This window comes from Cyprinus carpio, chromosome B19 (assembly GCF_018340385.1).
Source record: "Cyprinus carpio isolate SPL01 chromosome B19, ASM1834038v1, whole genome shotgun sequence".
In the NCBI taxonomy this organism is placed as follows: domain Eukaryota; kingdom Metazoa; phylum Chordata; class Actinopteri; order Cypriniformes; family Cyprinidae; genus Cyprinus; species Cyprinus carpio.
In genome coordinates, this window is record NC_056615.1 from 18967051 (window position 1) to 18981444 (window position 14394).

A 14394-nucleotide genomic window follows, 5' to 3' on the forward strand; every position below is an offset into this window, starting at 1 on the left:
GGTAACACTTCATCCCTACTGTAGAATGCAGTATCCTCATGCTGCAATGCAATATCTTGGATGACAGTGGGCATGAACAGACTGTCTAGACCAATGTTTCCCCAGCCTTTTTTATGTAGTCAAAACAGAAATGTATTCAGGCTACAACTCAAACTACTCAAATGCAAGTGTGATTTTGCTCTATAAACAAAATTGAATATTGAGTAACAGGAAGCTTTCCGCTATAGAGGTTTTTTTATAGGCATTTGAACATTTCGAATTTCAGTGACTCTTTCTGGTACACCAGTAGGTGGCACTGATTGTTGTTCTGTGTTATGAGCGAGTCATTGAATCATTAAGCAACTGATTCGATAACAGCATCCAAAATCGCATACTAATTGTACACTTACCTTTTCACATATTTTTTTTTATATATAGTAGGGCAGTAAGCCACTCACCAACTAAATGTTATTTCACAACGTGAAAGATTTTAAATCTTACTATAATCAGTCTTTAAAGCAGCAGAGGAGCCACATGCTTCAAACGGGACACACTTTTGCAAATGAAGAATTATTCCTAGAAAAAAAACAAAACAGATTGGTCTACAAATTAAACCACATCGCAATCATTCTGTAGCCCTGTTTGGGAAAAAATCAATATTAGCACCATTTGTACTAACATTAATACCACTGAGACCAAAGGTAAAGGTAAAGTTTAATTTAATTGGTTCAAAACTTCAACAATAGACAATGTATGAGTTGGAGATGATCTGAGGATGACAGTCAACAGGTTTTGTGTACTTCATTGAACAAAATATATGTGGAGGGAAGAAAAAACTTTAAACCACACAAAATACATTCAACTACTACTTCTATTCAAACCACAAAATTAATAGTTACATAAAGAAAGAAAAACAATCCAATTGCAAATGAAATCAAAACATGCTATTTAGTTTTCTTAGGTCTTCTGCTCTAGTACTTAGGGGTTTAAATTCATTAAAAAGCTAACACGAAAAGCTATTCATGTTTCTTGTGTCCTAGGACAAATTTAAAAAGTTGATTTGCTGTTAGTAAATTACAATTAGCAGTCACATTTCATCCAATGCAATTCCAAGACATCCATTGCAGGAACATGGAGTCCCTATAGAGCGACCAAGGGTTAAGTGCCTTGCTCAAGGGCAGCAGTGATAAGACCACGTTTGCAATAACTCTCAGTCCCTGGGTCACTGCTGCTGCTTAGAACCTGCAACATGTTTCAGTTTGACTGCTGAGCATCAACACAAATTCACACTGGAGGTTCTTCTAAAACAAAATTCACAATGTAGGATCAGTTTTCTTGGCTTAGTTTCCAACACAAGGATTTAGGCAATATAAATGCTCTAGATAAATGTTCATTTTTGACTGTTGTACATATCTGAATGCAGTTAAACGTACACCGCTGTGCAGGACTATCTCCATAAATACCTAATTACCATATACAACATTCATAGAAATATATGGCCAAGAATTTCTTTGCTTTTACGTTTTCAACCTCTAAAAAATATGGCATTCTAAAGCTTTATAAGTAACATTATAAAACACACTAAATCCCCCCAATCTAGTCTTGCGCTAATTACTAGTCTCTCTATTATGCAATAATTTAAATGATTACACAGACAACTTGCAACTCTGCATGTTAAGATAAAAATAGATCCTTCATCAAAAACTTGAGCATTTTAACATGGCTTTGAGACCTGATGCGCCATTGAATTAAGTTTTCTGTCTTTCTTTTTTGGGGTTCAATTATTCAGAATCCACTGAGGCAACCATGTTTGATGAAAAAAAGAGAAACACATTAAAACTTGAGTAGGCTACATCAAAAAAGTAAGCGCAGATACAAATAATATTTCTGACTTTGTTGGACCAATCAGATGACACTAATGCAAAATATGGCATGTGTCTATACCTTAAACTCTTCAGAGAGATGGTTCGTGAATATGACACTCGACGCAAGTGGAAACTTATGGAACATTACAGCTGTGCTTACATAAATACTTTAAATTCCAAGTTTAACACAATACAAAGGTGTTCAGGACATATTTTGATGATAGTGCCAAGTGTTGCCCAACCAGTGACAAAACACACTCAACCAAATATATATGCTTATATTCAACAAAACTAAGTAATGAATTACACTGCATGTCTCCTTCGCGTTCAGTTACACATTGTGTGAATGAATGCAGGCTTTGGAATTGCGTCTAACTCAAGTCCTGAGAAGTAGAATGTGGGAAACACAATCGCACACGCACGCACAAACTACACTCGTTGCGCACTAAGGCTATTTTGTTTTAAACAACTAGTCAATCGGGGAACTCGGAGGCAGCATTTCAAGTTTAGGGGATCAGCTGAAGTCCTTGGGTTCTACTCCATCAGCTCTGACCTCATGTTGTCAAGGCTTTAGCCCTCAAGTGTTTCGTAAGTCTCTGGATAAGGGAGGTGTAAACATGTGTCCCCCCTTTCAGTTCAGTCTAGAGCTTTGTGTCAGGTGAAAATAAAAAGGAAACATGGAAAGTCCAACTAAACTAAAAACACGAACAAATCCAATGCCGTACATTATGTTAAGTCTTCCTCGAATGCCTCGAATTTGTGCATCAAAGTATTTTTGATGGACCTTTTATAGATTTCAGCCCTCACTTGAGTTGGTTGTGAGGAGGTGAGCATACTCAGTGAGATCCAGAAGGGTCCCTGGGTTCATTGGTAGGGGCATGGTGGAGTCTCCTGTCCGGGTACTGCGCATTGTCGAAGGCTAGACGGTGTACAGTCTGGACATGGGTCTTCAGGTTACCTTTCTGCGAGGCGCTGTAAGGACAGTACCGGCACTGGAAAGGTCGCTCACCTGAAACGGACACACAAAAAACAAGATGGGGTCAGAGCCTGGACCCCAAGGTGAAAGCGGAGCTGAGGCTGGAACCAGAGAGGAGAGAGAGGTGACGTGGCAGTGATGTTGGAGGGCTGGCTATGAGAGTGCTGCCTTCCCGTTTCAAGAGGAAAGAACAGAGGCAGGTTGGGAAGGTGGGGGGAGGGGCCGCGGCATGATTGATGGGCTTATGACATGCCATATGGAGACGGTTGACTGTTCCCCCCGAGGGGACGTCAGCCTTTTGTTTTCTGTTTCTGTCAGCTGTTCGTACAAACACACAAACTCACAGACACAGGAATCTCTGCCTGCCTGCCTTCCCCTGAGCAATAAGACGTCACACCGACGGTAGATGTCGAAAGTCTGGACATATCAAGTTTTGCGAAGAGAGGCGAACTTGACAACCACACACAGACCTAGTTTCTCCTTCTGCCCATGTCTGTTTGGGGCTCAACACTGGAATAATTGTCAGAGTCCCAGTTTCAGCGTTTAATTAGACTGATGTACAACGCTGTCCTCATGCAATCGCGTAAAAATATCCCCCCACACCTGAGCAAAACAAATGAGTCTGCCATTCAATTTCTCCATATTAATATTTTTGAAAAATGAATGAATTATCCACTAGGAAATAATTGTCATTCCGAGGGGCTGAAAGAGAGGTATTATCATAAATCATACCTCATAAAAAAATGAAGACAGACACAATTAATCAGGACTATCTTAGTCTGGGTTGCGCTGGCTGCCTGATAAGGTCTGCGGCACAGTAAGAGCTCATCCAGGGGCACCGTGGTTCCCTAGAGGAGTAGAAAGTGAAACCCCGATCCAAAACAGAACCCACCAAATTACATTAAAGGTTATTGTCAGAACATCACAGAGAGTGCGGCACAAATTTAATTTGACCTTTACTCTCGGCCTGCTTTTGCCATTTGTAATATGCAACACATGCAAAGGGGGTAATTCATTAAGGATGGGCCTCCCCGCTGCAGCAATGCGCATCTCCATTTGTTAAGGCGGGAAGCAATCCATTTGATCCCCTAGTGTTGGTTTATTTCTAGAACTTTCTGTGCTGTAACAATGGTAGCAGGTAGAAACTGTGTATCACAGAATGAAGAAAGATGAAGAAATGACTGACAGGACAGAAAAAAAACAACAACACAAGATACACACAAATAATGCAAACTACCAAACGAAAAGTGAAACATACTTGTTTGGGGGCTTCTGTAGAGGATGGACTCCAGTTCCCATGAGTCCATTGGACTCAAACATCACTGTGGGAGCAAGGTGGCCGGGTTAAACAGAGGTAATCAAGTTTATAATGTTGCAAAAATTGGAACTTGTTTCCTTGTATGGTTACCCAGCAGGGTACAAAGATAATTCTAGTAAAAATTAAACTTTTAAATCAACATGAAATCAAAATTTACCCCATTAACTTTTGAATCACAAATTCCTGGCCTATTTATGAATGCCCCCTTGGTGCACATCACTTCAAAATATAATACATTTCTGCACCAAGCCCTCTTATTTTTCCCTACAGCCACATGAAATAAAGGCCAATCAACTGGGCTAATAAAAATGATTAAATTATTACATTATCTAATTGAATATCTTTTTTCATTGGGACTTGCATCATATTACAGAAATAAAATAGGTTGCTAATGCATTTCAGGTTGACTTTAATGATGTTTCTGCTTTCTTGGTCACTTTCAAAGGAAGTATTGGAGGAATCCATTTTAAAGGCGCTAAGGTGCAAACCCAGAATCCACCCACTCATCTAGCATTAGCCGTAAAGGCCTTGAATTAGCATCACCAGTTAGCGTGGCCGCAGCAGACAGTGAACTGAAACTACCAATTTAAAGTGACACACAGAGTTAGTGTGCATGCTAATGGAGGCCGGGGGCCCCTGCCCCGCTTCATTTGGAAGCTCACACTGAAGAGAGCAATCACTGATGACGTTGATTGTAAGTCTATGTGCGTAGAGAGAGGGAGCTCCGTAAAATGTAGCATTTGGCCTCTGTCACTGGGGATCAGTCTGGCTAACATGCGCAACCTTCACACACTCTTAAAAAAAAATAAAATACTCAAGTCCTAGTCATAATCTGAGTGGCTAAGTGCGCCCTGTTTAAAAGAGTGGAGGAAATCCTATTCATTTGGCCTACTGTGAATGGTACATGACCTCTTTATATTATTAAAAAGCTGCTATGGTGCATGCTAATGACATGCAGTAGCACTTCCCCCCTGTAACCAGGAAATAAATTTAGTAAATACTCACTTCATTTTTTTTTCTTCTATCATATCATATCTAAATAATGCAAACATAAAATGGAACACAGATTTAGTATGTTGTATGAAAGTTTGTTGTTAAACATGAATGATGGATATAATCTTATCTGTGATGAAATGAAGACTTCTGATTGAGTAGGTGTGTGTGTGTATGTGTGTGTGTGTGTGTGTGTGTGTGGTTGGATGAGAAGACAAGGGCAAACTGTCACTTTTTCTCAGTGAGCATTTGATGTATATAATACTGGACTGGTGACTGCTGAGCTTATTAGCATGCACAATTACAGCTCCATAAGTGACATCTGATTAATAATGTATACAATTTTCACAGGTCAGAGTCACACGCAAATATGTTTGCGGCGGAAAAAAAAAGAAAGAGTCTCGTCCAAGGACAGAGAGAGATTGCTCGTTATACATACACTTGCATGTACATTAAAAATATATATATGAATTAATATTTGATGAGTATATATGTGACCTTGGACCACAAAACCAGTCTTAAGTGTAAATTTTTCAAAATAGAGATTTATACATATTCTGAAAGCTGAATAAATAAGCTTTCCATTGATGTATGTTTTATTAGGATCGGACAATATTTGGCCGAGATACAACTATTTAAAAATTTGGAATCTGAGGGTGCAAAAAAAATCGAAATATTGAGAAAATCGCCTTTGAAGTTGTCCGAATGAATTCTTAACAATGCATATTACTAATCAAAAATGAAGCTTTGATAAATTTACGGTAGGAAATTTACAAAATATCCTTATGGAACATGATCTTTACTTAATATCCTAATGATTTTTGGCATAAAACAAAAATCGATAATTTTGACCCATACAATGTTTTTTCGGCTATTGTTAAAATATACGCCAGTGACTTAAGACTGGTTTTGTGGCACTGGGTCACATATAGGAATCATTTAGCAGCTTCTTATCCAGCATGACTATATACATTTTTGGTGTATCTGTGAATATTTAACTTTTTATAAACAATTTAAAATATATTTTTAATGATTTTATTGCAGAACACTGTAACGTATTGCATAAAGTATCTTTTAAGTTTACTTATTGTTGTAATTATATTTACTGTACAAGGATAAAATAAAATGATAACATAAAAATGATAAAAACGGATATAATGTGACATTAAACGCACTTGCAGTATACTGCAAATTACTGGATAAAGTATAGTATGTTATGACGATATATTTATAGAAATTATATTTAATATATTTACCATGGTATTTATAATGTGACATCAAAACCAGGATGAATTATATTATCTTATAATTTTTATATAATTTTCATTACATTTGCAATGATAATGTGAAATTAAAGAAAAAAAATGTGTATGAAAAAAAAGTTCAGTTAGTAGATTCAGTTAATTGTTGTCCAGCGCTGGTGTGTATGTTTCTTAGATGCCCTCCACGGGCCTCAAATTTAGGCCCTAGCCCGGCCCTGGCCCGAGATGCTCAGACCCTAGCCCGGCCAGTGGCTTATCAGAATTACCGGCCCGAGTCTGACTTGAGCCCGTCTTTTTTTCCCCTTTCTCCCAAACCAGCTTATACTAATTTTCTAGCTATAAAAATAGTTTAGTTTTGTATGTAATGGCAAAGTGATTATATTTTTTATTAAGTTTGGAGCAATGTTTGTTAAATATAAGTTTTTGTTTTTTAAAGTAACGACCAAGTGGCCAGCGGCAGAAAGTGAGCCTATGTTTGATCAATTTAGCCTTCTCAAATCATCACGACTTGCCTCAAAAATCTATAGATATAAAACAGTTCAAGCAAATAACAATGTTTAAATGTTAAACCTAGATAAATGAAACGCACTTTGCAGGATATGGAGGCACCAGCGTGATCGCTTGCATTTTTTTTAGTGAATAGGTCGTCATTTTTGCTCATAAAGGTAAGAGTAATACATAATTCGTAACTGTAAATGGTCTACTTTTATACTCACAAAATCAAAAAAAAAACAAAACCTTATAAAATAAAAAAAAAAAAAAAGAAACAACGACTCGCCTTCAACAGTATCGCCTCAAAAAAAAGCGCTTCACAAAAATGAACCGAAACTCAGTGAATAGATGCCTCACAGACATGTTAAATATATCTATAGAAAGCTTTAAATTACTACTTAACGAAAAAAAAAATTACAAAAAAATCTTTCATTATATTCATAATCCGTAAGGATGCAGTTCTCTCTAAAGGCATGTCTAATGAAGAGGTGGCAAGTGGGATGGGCAACTTCATCCTTACGACATAGACTCAGAAAACACTATTTATTATTAAATAATTCAAATATCACCTTCCTCTTTTCCCCTGACACATTTACGGTAATTACTTTTGCTGATGCTTTGCGGCAAGCTTAAGGCTTTTGCGTGCATTTGAACGCAGAACTGTTCAGCTGCACTGACGGCATGCATGCTGCTGCTGCTGGACACTAAACACCATCGAGCCACTCTTGACAGTTGTGGTAGCACGGTTTGATGTTGTTTCCACCAGCATAGCAATTTTTTAATCACTAATTGATGGATGTCTAAAATATAAAAATAAGAAGAAGCCTTAAACAGGCACAGGGCCCAGCCCGCATCTGAACTATTATGTGAAAATTGGCCCGAAGCCCGTCCCGAGGGGCGTAAAAAAAGAGGGGCAGGGCTGAAATGCAGGGCTCCACAATGTTTGTTTCTAGTGTGTGTTTCTCACCTGTGTGTGATCTCATATGTGTGCGGTAATGGCTGGGCTGGTTGAAGCTCTTCCTGCACACTGGACACACATACTCCCCCTGCTGAGACCCTGACCTCGCCAACCCTACAGTTCACACACACAAACAGAGAAAGAGAAATGAATATGAATAGGAAAAACATGTAGGCGAACTTACATGGAACAGAAAGAGTGGTTACGAGACGGAGAGAGAGAGAGACAGAGAGACAGAGAGAGGAAGCATCATTAGTATGTTTTATGTGTCATTATGGGAGGCTACCTTCAGGGCCTGGATGAGGAGCTGTCACGCCGCATCACAAGAGCATCTCCGACAGCCTGACATGAACACAGGCCCATGTGACCGCATAAATTACTGTGAATTAAAAGCCTTGCCCTGTGATGTGCCCCCATCTGCGCTACCATGTCACATGTCAGGTGTGCTGCTTTCCCCTTCCTCCCTCTCTCCTTGTCTCCTTCCCTCTCTTTCTCGCTGCTCTTTTCCTGCCCATCGCTCTAGCTATGTCAGCCCTCGTCCGCGCGGGGGGAATCGCTCGGACACGTGAGCGTCGATGAAGGACTCGCTGAAGTAACAGGAACGGATGTGGAACCTGAAGCACCCAGCATCTCGTTTCCCCTTAGGGTGCTTTAAGAGCACGAGCTGAAATGCTGTCCCTTTGGCTCCTGTCTGTCACCTGGCACTGGTGGTCCTACCTGCTCTGAGCCCTCAGGCCCCGCTTTGTTGTAGCGCAAGCTGTGACTGAAAGTGTTGGTGGCAGTAGTAAGCAAGGCTACGTTTAGTAAACATGAGTCCATGAGTTATTACCATACCAGAGAGACGCAACGGGAAAAGCAGCGGACAGCACAAACAAAAGGAAAGTCTAATATTGGAAAGGTCACTTTATTGTATGTGACTCAAAGGGCTAAAGAGAGCGCTGATGATATCAGGCCAGACAGTTGACAGAAATTTCCACTGTCTTTCTGCAGAACTACGCTCACTGATGCCGGCCAACTGGACCACCGCCTGGCAAAATGTCCTTAAATGAAGTGGAATGGAAAAAAAGCATTTGAAAATATTTTTCAAAGCAGCTGGTGGCTTAATTTGACTCCTCTTGCTCTTTCGTTCATTCACTCGTTGAGTGTGCTGTTTTGCATATTTGTGGCATCGAGGCACTGTAACCCCTCGGAGAGCGCCCGGCGTGCCGTTACGAGCCTGATGTTTAAAGCTCGCAATGCCTCTCAGCAATAGCTGTCTGAAATGTTTTTACACACTTTCGTAGGTTACACGATGATGAAGAGATTACTCAATAGTTCCATTAACCTTTGAGTATGTGCATGCTGGCACGACGGTGTGTGTATGTGTGGGGTGCTACGTGCCATTTTAGCCCTCACTGTTCTCATTTGTCATTTCAGCTCAGGAGTAAATGTAGTTAATGTGCCTTCGCTGAATAATTCAAGTACTGTGACCTGACAACCATTTCCCAGCATGTCAATCTTTACCTGTTTGTTTCTACAAATGAGCTGTAAAGTTAGTGTTACTGGTGAAATTCTAACTACCGATAAACCGATTAATTCTGCTTGAATAAATTTGTCAAATCAAATAAAAATAAAAGACTTCAAAACTAAAATCAATTCATTTTCATGCTACAAGTGAATTTAGGCTTTACAACATTTTGAAAAATTAAGTCATTCTGATATTTGAAAAGATCCCTATAAACAGCGTTATTAAATTATTAGTGTTATTTAAGATTAACTTGAGGTGAGTGTTAGATGGCAGCAAAGCTGACAAATGGGAAAATGAGCATACACAAATAAATATCTAATACTGATAGATACCAAAAAAAAACAACCTCTGTTATCAATATCAATATATTTTATCCCTTGACCTCACAAACATCTGATGCTACAAGCTTTGGCAACAGCTTTATATATATATATATATATATATATATATATATATATATATATATATATATATATATATATATATATATATATATATATATATATATATATATATATATATACACACACACACACACACACACACACACACACACACACACACATTATAGGCCCTCCTGTTCTCTAGATATCAGTATTGGATATCACTAAATGCTATCACTAATCACTTGAGATTTATTTATTTATTTTTTATCATCCAATATTTCTGTAAATGATTAAATGTGCATTCACAGTTCCATTTGAAGGTTTCTGTATCTGTTGTTGACTGAGGTATGCAAATGGTATTTGCACAGTTTGACTTAATTTGGTATTTGGCTTAATAAATGGACATCTGCATCTTGCCTTATTTAATATTTCAAGAGTCATAATCACAAACGTACAGGAGAATATGGAAGTCCAGTGTACACTAACCAACTACAAATCTAATTAATATGATTTCTTTATACCAGTTCAGTAATCAGTTTCAGAAAAATAAATTAGGCTCAAAATAAATCATAGGGGGATCCCAAAAAGTATTTGGACACACAAATCCCTATTCACTTGCCTAATGTTTCATCAATGCATAATTGATAATATCATATCAAACGCCTTTACAAATCAAAAGATTTCACCAAAAAATGCTATTGATTGATTGATGAAAATCTTACATTTTTGAAGGTTTCTGTCCAAATACTTTTGGGGCTAAACTTGTTGGAAAAACAAAAAAAAACAAAAAAAAAAAACAATAAAAATCAGCATCTCATAATTCTGGTTATGAATGTCAATGCAGAATTTTACCCTCTTACCTGCTTGCTCTGCCATGGTGCTGTTAAAGCCCCAGTGATGGTAGAGAGCAGCTAGATCATGAGGACTGCAGTTCTTCAAGAAACTCAGGATGTCTGTCACAGGTTCTGGACCATCGGCTATCGAATGTCTCTTGGACTGGGAGTGAGAGGACGGGCCACTCAAGCCAAGTCTGCTCCAGGGGTCGTACCCATTAATGGATGGTGTATTCTGAGCTTGAGAATCAGACCTGTCGGGGGTCTGAGGAGCATGTGCTTTGGAGCTCCTCTGATCTGAGAGTTTGTGTTTGCTAGAGAGCATAAAATGAAGTCCCTCTTGAGGTAGCAGACTACTCTCCATCACTCTGCTTCCTGTCTTTGGGTTTCCAGTCTTCTGAGGACTTGCCTTAGGCCGCGAGGAACTGTTTTGATGGACGTCTGCTTTCTGTTTACTGCCTGCCAACTCATCTGTCCTGGACTTGCTGGTCTTGTGTTTGGACGAGTGAGATGATGCCCCCGGTGCTGTGGCTGTGTGCCAGCTCTTGCTTTGCGAAGAGCTGGACTCTAAACTAGTTGTCGGAGGTTTTGATTTCTTCATCCCTCCAGGGTTGCAATCAGGTGGACTCGTTCGAGAAGTTCTCATCTGCGGCAGAGAGGGGCAGTCCTTACCCTCCAGAAACGGAGGTGGACCGGTGCGTCTCTTGAAATCGAGAAGTGATTTGGGCCCCTTGAGGCCGTTTCTCGGGGCCCACTTAGGCACCAACGTAGTGCTGTCAACTTTATGTGCAATTCGTTGGTGGATCCAGAGAACTTCTGGATAGAGTGTTGCATAGGAGCAATAAGGACACTGGTGTTGAACCAAACTTTTCGATAACATGGAAGAAACCTCTTCTTTTTTGTCATCCACCTCCATGGAGAGATTAAGCAGATTAGCACCTGCTTTATCCATGGTGCTACTTTCTTCCAACCCCTTGTTGTTTTCCTCCTCTGCCTTTGACGAGGCATCGCTCAGTGCTGCCCCCTCCAGGTGAGTTGAGCTAGTGTAGGGCCAGTAGGGCTGCTGCAGCAGGGCATTTCTCAGCCTTGGGAAGCCTTTGTGGTTGGTTTGGTGAGGTTGGCTTTGGCTGAGTGAGCTGGTTAAGGCATCACTCTTCTGGCCCCAGTTCCTGATTGCCAAATGATGTGTTTGGGCATGGGTAGCAATGGCCGAGGGCTCTGAGGTGCAAAAGTCACAGTGCTCACAGGTATATGGCTTTTTATCTGTAATGAAAACAACAAATATGGATTTGTAACTACATAATAACAACATGTTCTGAACAAAAGCCAGCCATCAGAACAACACTGAATCCACATGAACACTAGAATTCAAAACAGTTTTGGAGTTTCACCACAAGATGGCAACACATAACTATTCATTTTACTTCAGTACATGTACTAATACTGTACAGGAGTTTTAGATTACTTTAATGACAGAAAATTGATTTAAAGAGACAAGAGCAAGTATTTTTATTCAGCAAGTATGCATTAAATTGATCAAAAGAAACAATAAAGGGAGTTTTAAAAGATGTAAGAAAATATTCCAATTTAAAATATATATTTAGGTGTTCTATTCACCAAAGAATCCAGACAAATTTGAGGTTTCCATTAAAATATTAAGCAGCTAAATGTATTATCAACTTTTCAACATTGATAATACTTGGAAATGTTTCTTGAGCACCAAATCAATCTATAAACATGATGAAACAAATATATGTTGATGTAACTACAGCATATCCAATTTACTTGTTTAAAATAATACAACATTTAATAAGCAACATTTAAAAACTCTCTATAGCATTGTATAACACTTACAAATGATCATCTGCACAGTTAACATAAGGTCAAAAACTTTAACAGTGGTAGGATAATCACACAGTTTGTTTAACAGTAGTACAATGGAGCAACAGACTACTGGGCCTGGGAACTTTGCCTAGGACTACCTCTTCTCATCTGTCAGCAAGATGTTTGTTTACATTTAACATGTCTGCAATCTCTCAGTAGCTCTCTCTATTTCTATTCTCTCTCTCTCAAGCCATCTGGATTGCATTTGGTGGCTTACACTAGCTGCTGTGCAGCCTTCATTCCAACCTCTCTGAGGTTATTTTTGAGCCAATTCGGGGGGGGGGGGGTCCTCTGAGATAAACTTTACACAAACTTAAACGTCTGCTTCCCTACATTCTTTCTGTCCTTCAGCAGAAAACCTACAAGAGGAACTATCATTTTCTAAGAATTATTTGGTCTTATTATGAATCTCTTAGAGGAGATAAGTAGTGTAGAAGAGCATTATACAGTTTTCACTCCTACATGAAAATATCAGTAGTGAGTGGACATCTGTTTCAACTCTTACACAATGAAACATCTGTTCTGAAACATTTCATCTGTGTCAATCCCTAAGAGGGCATCTTTTGTTTAAGGCATTTTTTAAATTAATTTTGTAGTAATTAAGGGCAATTTTATCAGATCTACAAGTCTTTTTAGACGATAAATATAGCACCCCAAGATTCCACTAAATATGACAGGAATTATCAGGACAGATTCAGTGCTCTATTGGGGCATTTTTGCAACTCTTTTTAACCTAAGACCTTTTTAACCAAAGGTCTGCACTTAGATGGGGAAAGTGGAAAAAAAGAAACAAATCTTTAGCGCTTGTCTTCCGGAGACAGGAAGTCCAGAAATAGCATCGTGCAAAGAGGCCTGGACAGCTCCAGCCACAAGCAAAAGATTTAACAATTCAAAGCCTGCTTTTGCACCTTGATTATTAAAAACATGCTTCAAAGAGCTAATACAGGCTGTAACCTGATTTTTTTTTATGGTATCAGATGACAGAAAACAAATGTATGAGGTATTAACAAGTGATACTGAGACTAAAAAAAAACAAACAAACAAACAAAAAAATTAACCCAAATCCATAGACTGGTAATTGGAACTGAATTAAATGTCATGGTCCTTTTCAACAAGTGTAATTTTGCTTTAAGCTTAGAGGCATAAAAATAAAATGGCTACTACAAATGAAAATCAAGCAAGGACCATACTTCCACTAATCAAACAACCAAATGAACAAATGCCATAATAAAATCAAATACATATTAAAGATTTAAGCTATGCACAAACACTACAATACAACTTTACATGTCAAATGCTGCAGCATTTGTCCACAAGGTGTCTCTGTCCTCCGTAAGTTTAGCTTCAGAAACAGTATATCATACTGTATCTGTTAAACCAGCCATTCTCATATTCTATTCCTGGATATCTGCCTTTAGTCTACCACACCTTCCAGTAATGATCGAGTAAACCCAAAAACTTGATTTGCTGGTTCAAGTGCGTTTAATTAGAACTCCACAGGAAGGTACATCTACAAGAGTAGGATTAATAACAACAAAAATAAAAGCTCTAATTAAATTTCTAAAAAAATTTTTTATAAATGTTGTGGTAAATTTAATTAGTTAATCATCGTAGCATATTTTCCAATCAGGTACCAGTTACCTGTTACGAAGTTTACATATTTTTTGGAGCATAGTCGCATAGCTAATTCAGCATGAATAAAATTAATTTGAACTATAATCGAACACACCTGAGTCAACTAATCAAGGTCTGTATGTTCACTTGTAAATGGTACTGTAGGCAGGTGTTGAATAGGGATAAACACGGAAATCTCTGCAGTAAAGTACATTTATAGTAGCATATAGATTCAAATAAAATTACATTCTTTTCAGTGAATTTAAACATTAGCTGTTCAACATGAAAGCAAAAACTATGCCAGAGGTTAAGCATCTGCACAGCATT

At 38.6% G+C, this 14394-nt stretch overlaps 1 protein-coding gene across 9 annotated transcripts in view; it reads right to left on the reverse strand.

The window, feature by feature from the left end:
- Nucleotides 1-681: 681 nt before the first annotated feature.
- Nucleotides 682-14394, reverse strand: part of LOC109112330 (zinc finger protein 516-like) — a 38898-nt gene continuing 25185 nt past the window's right edge. For 5 of the 9 annotated variants that reach the window (XM_042745695.1, XM_042745697.1, XM_042745696.1 and 2 more), the window contains 3 exons: nucleotides 10597-11832; nucleotides 7853-7957; nucleotides 682-2853 (listed from right to left, as the gene is read on the reverse strand). In XM_042745695.1, coding sequence (XP_042601629.1) covers nucleotides 2681-2853; nucleotides 7853-7957; nucleotides 10597-11832 — 1514 coding nt within the window. In that variant the 3' untranslated portion in view covers nucleotides 682-2680. Of the gene's footprint in view, nucleotides 2854-3552; nucleotides 3669-4078; nucleotides 4143-7852; nucleotides 7958-10596; nucleotides 11833-14394 lie in introns of all 9 variants that reach the window. The other 4 variants (XM_042745700.1, XM_042745701.1, XM_042745702.1 and 1 more) reach the window with 4 other exon arrangements.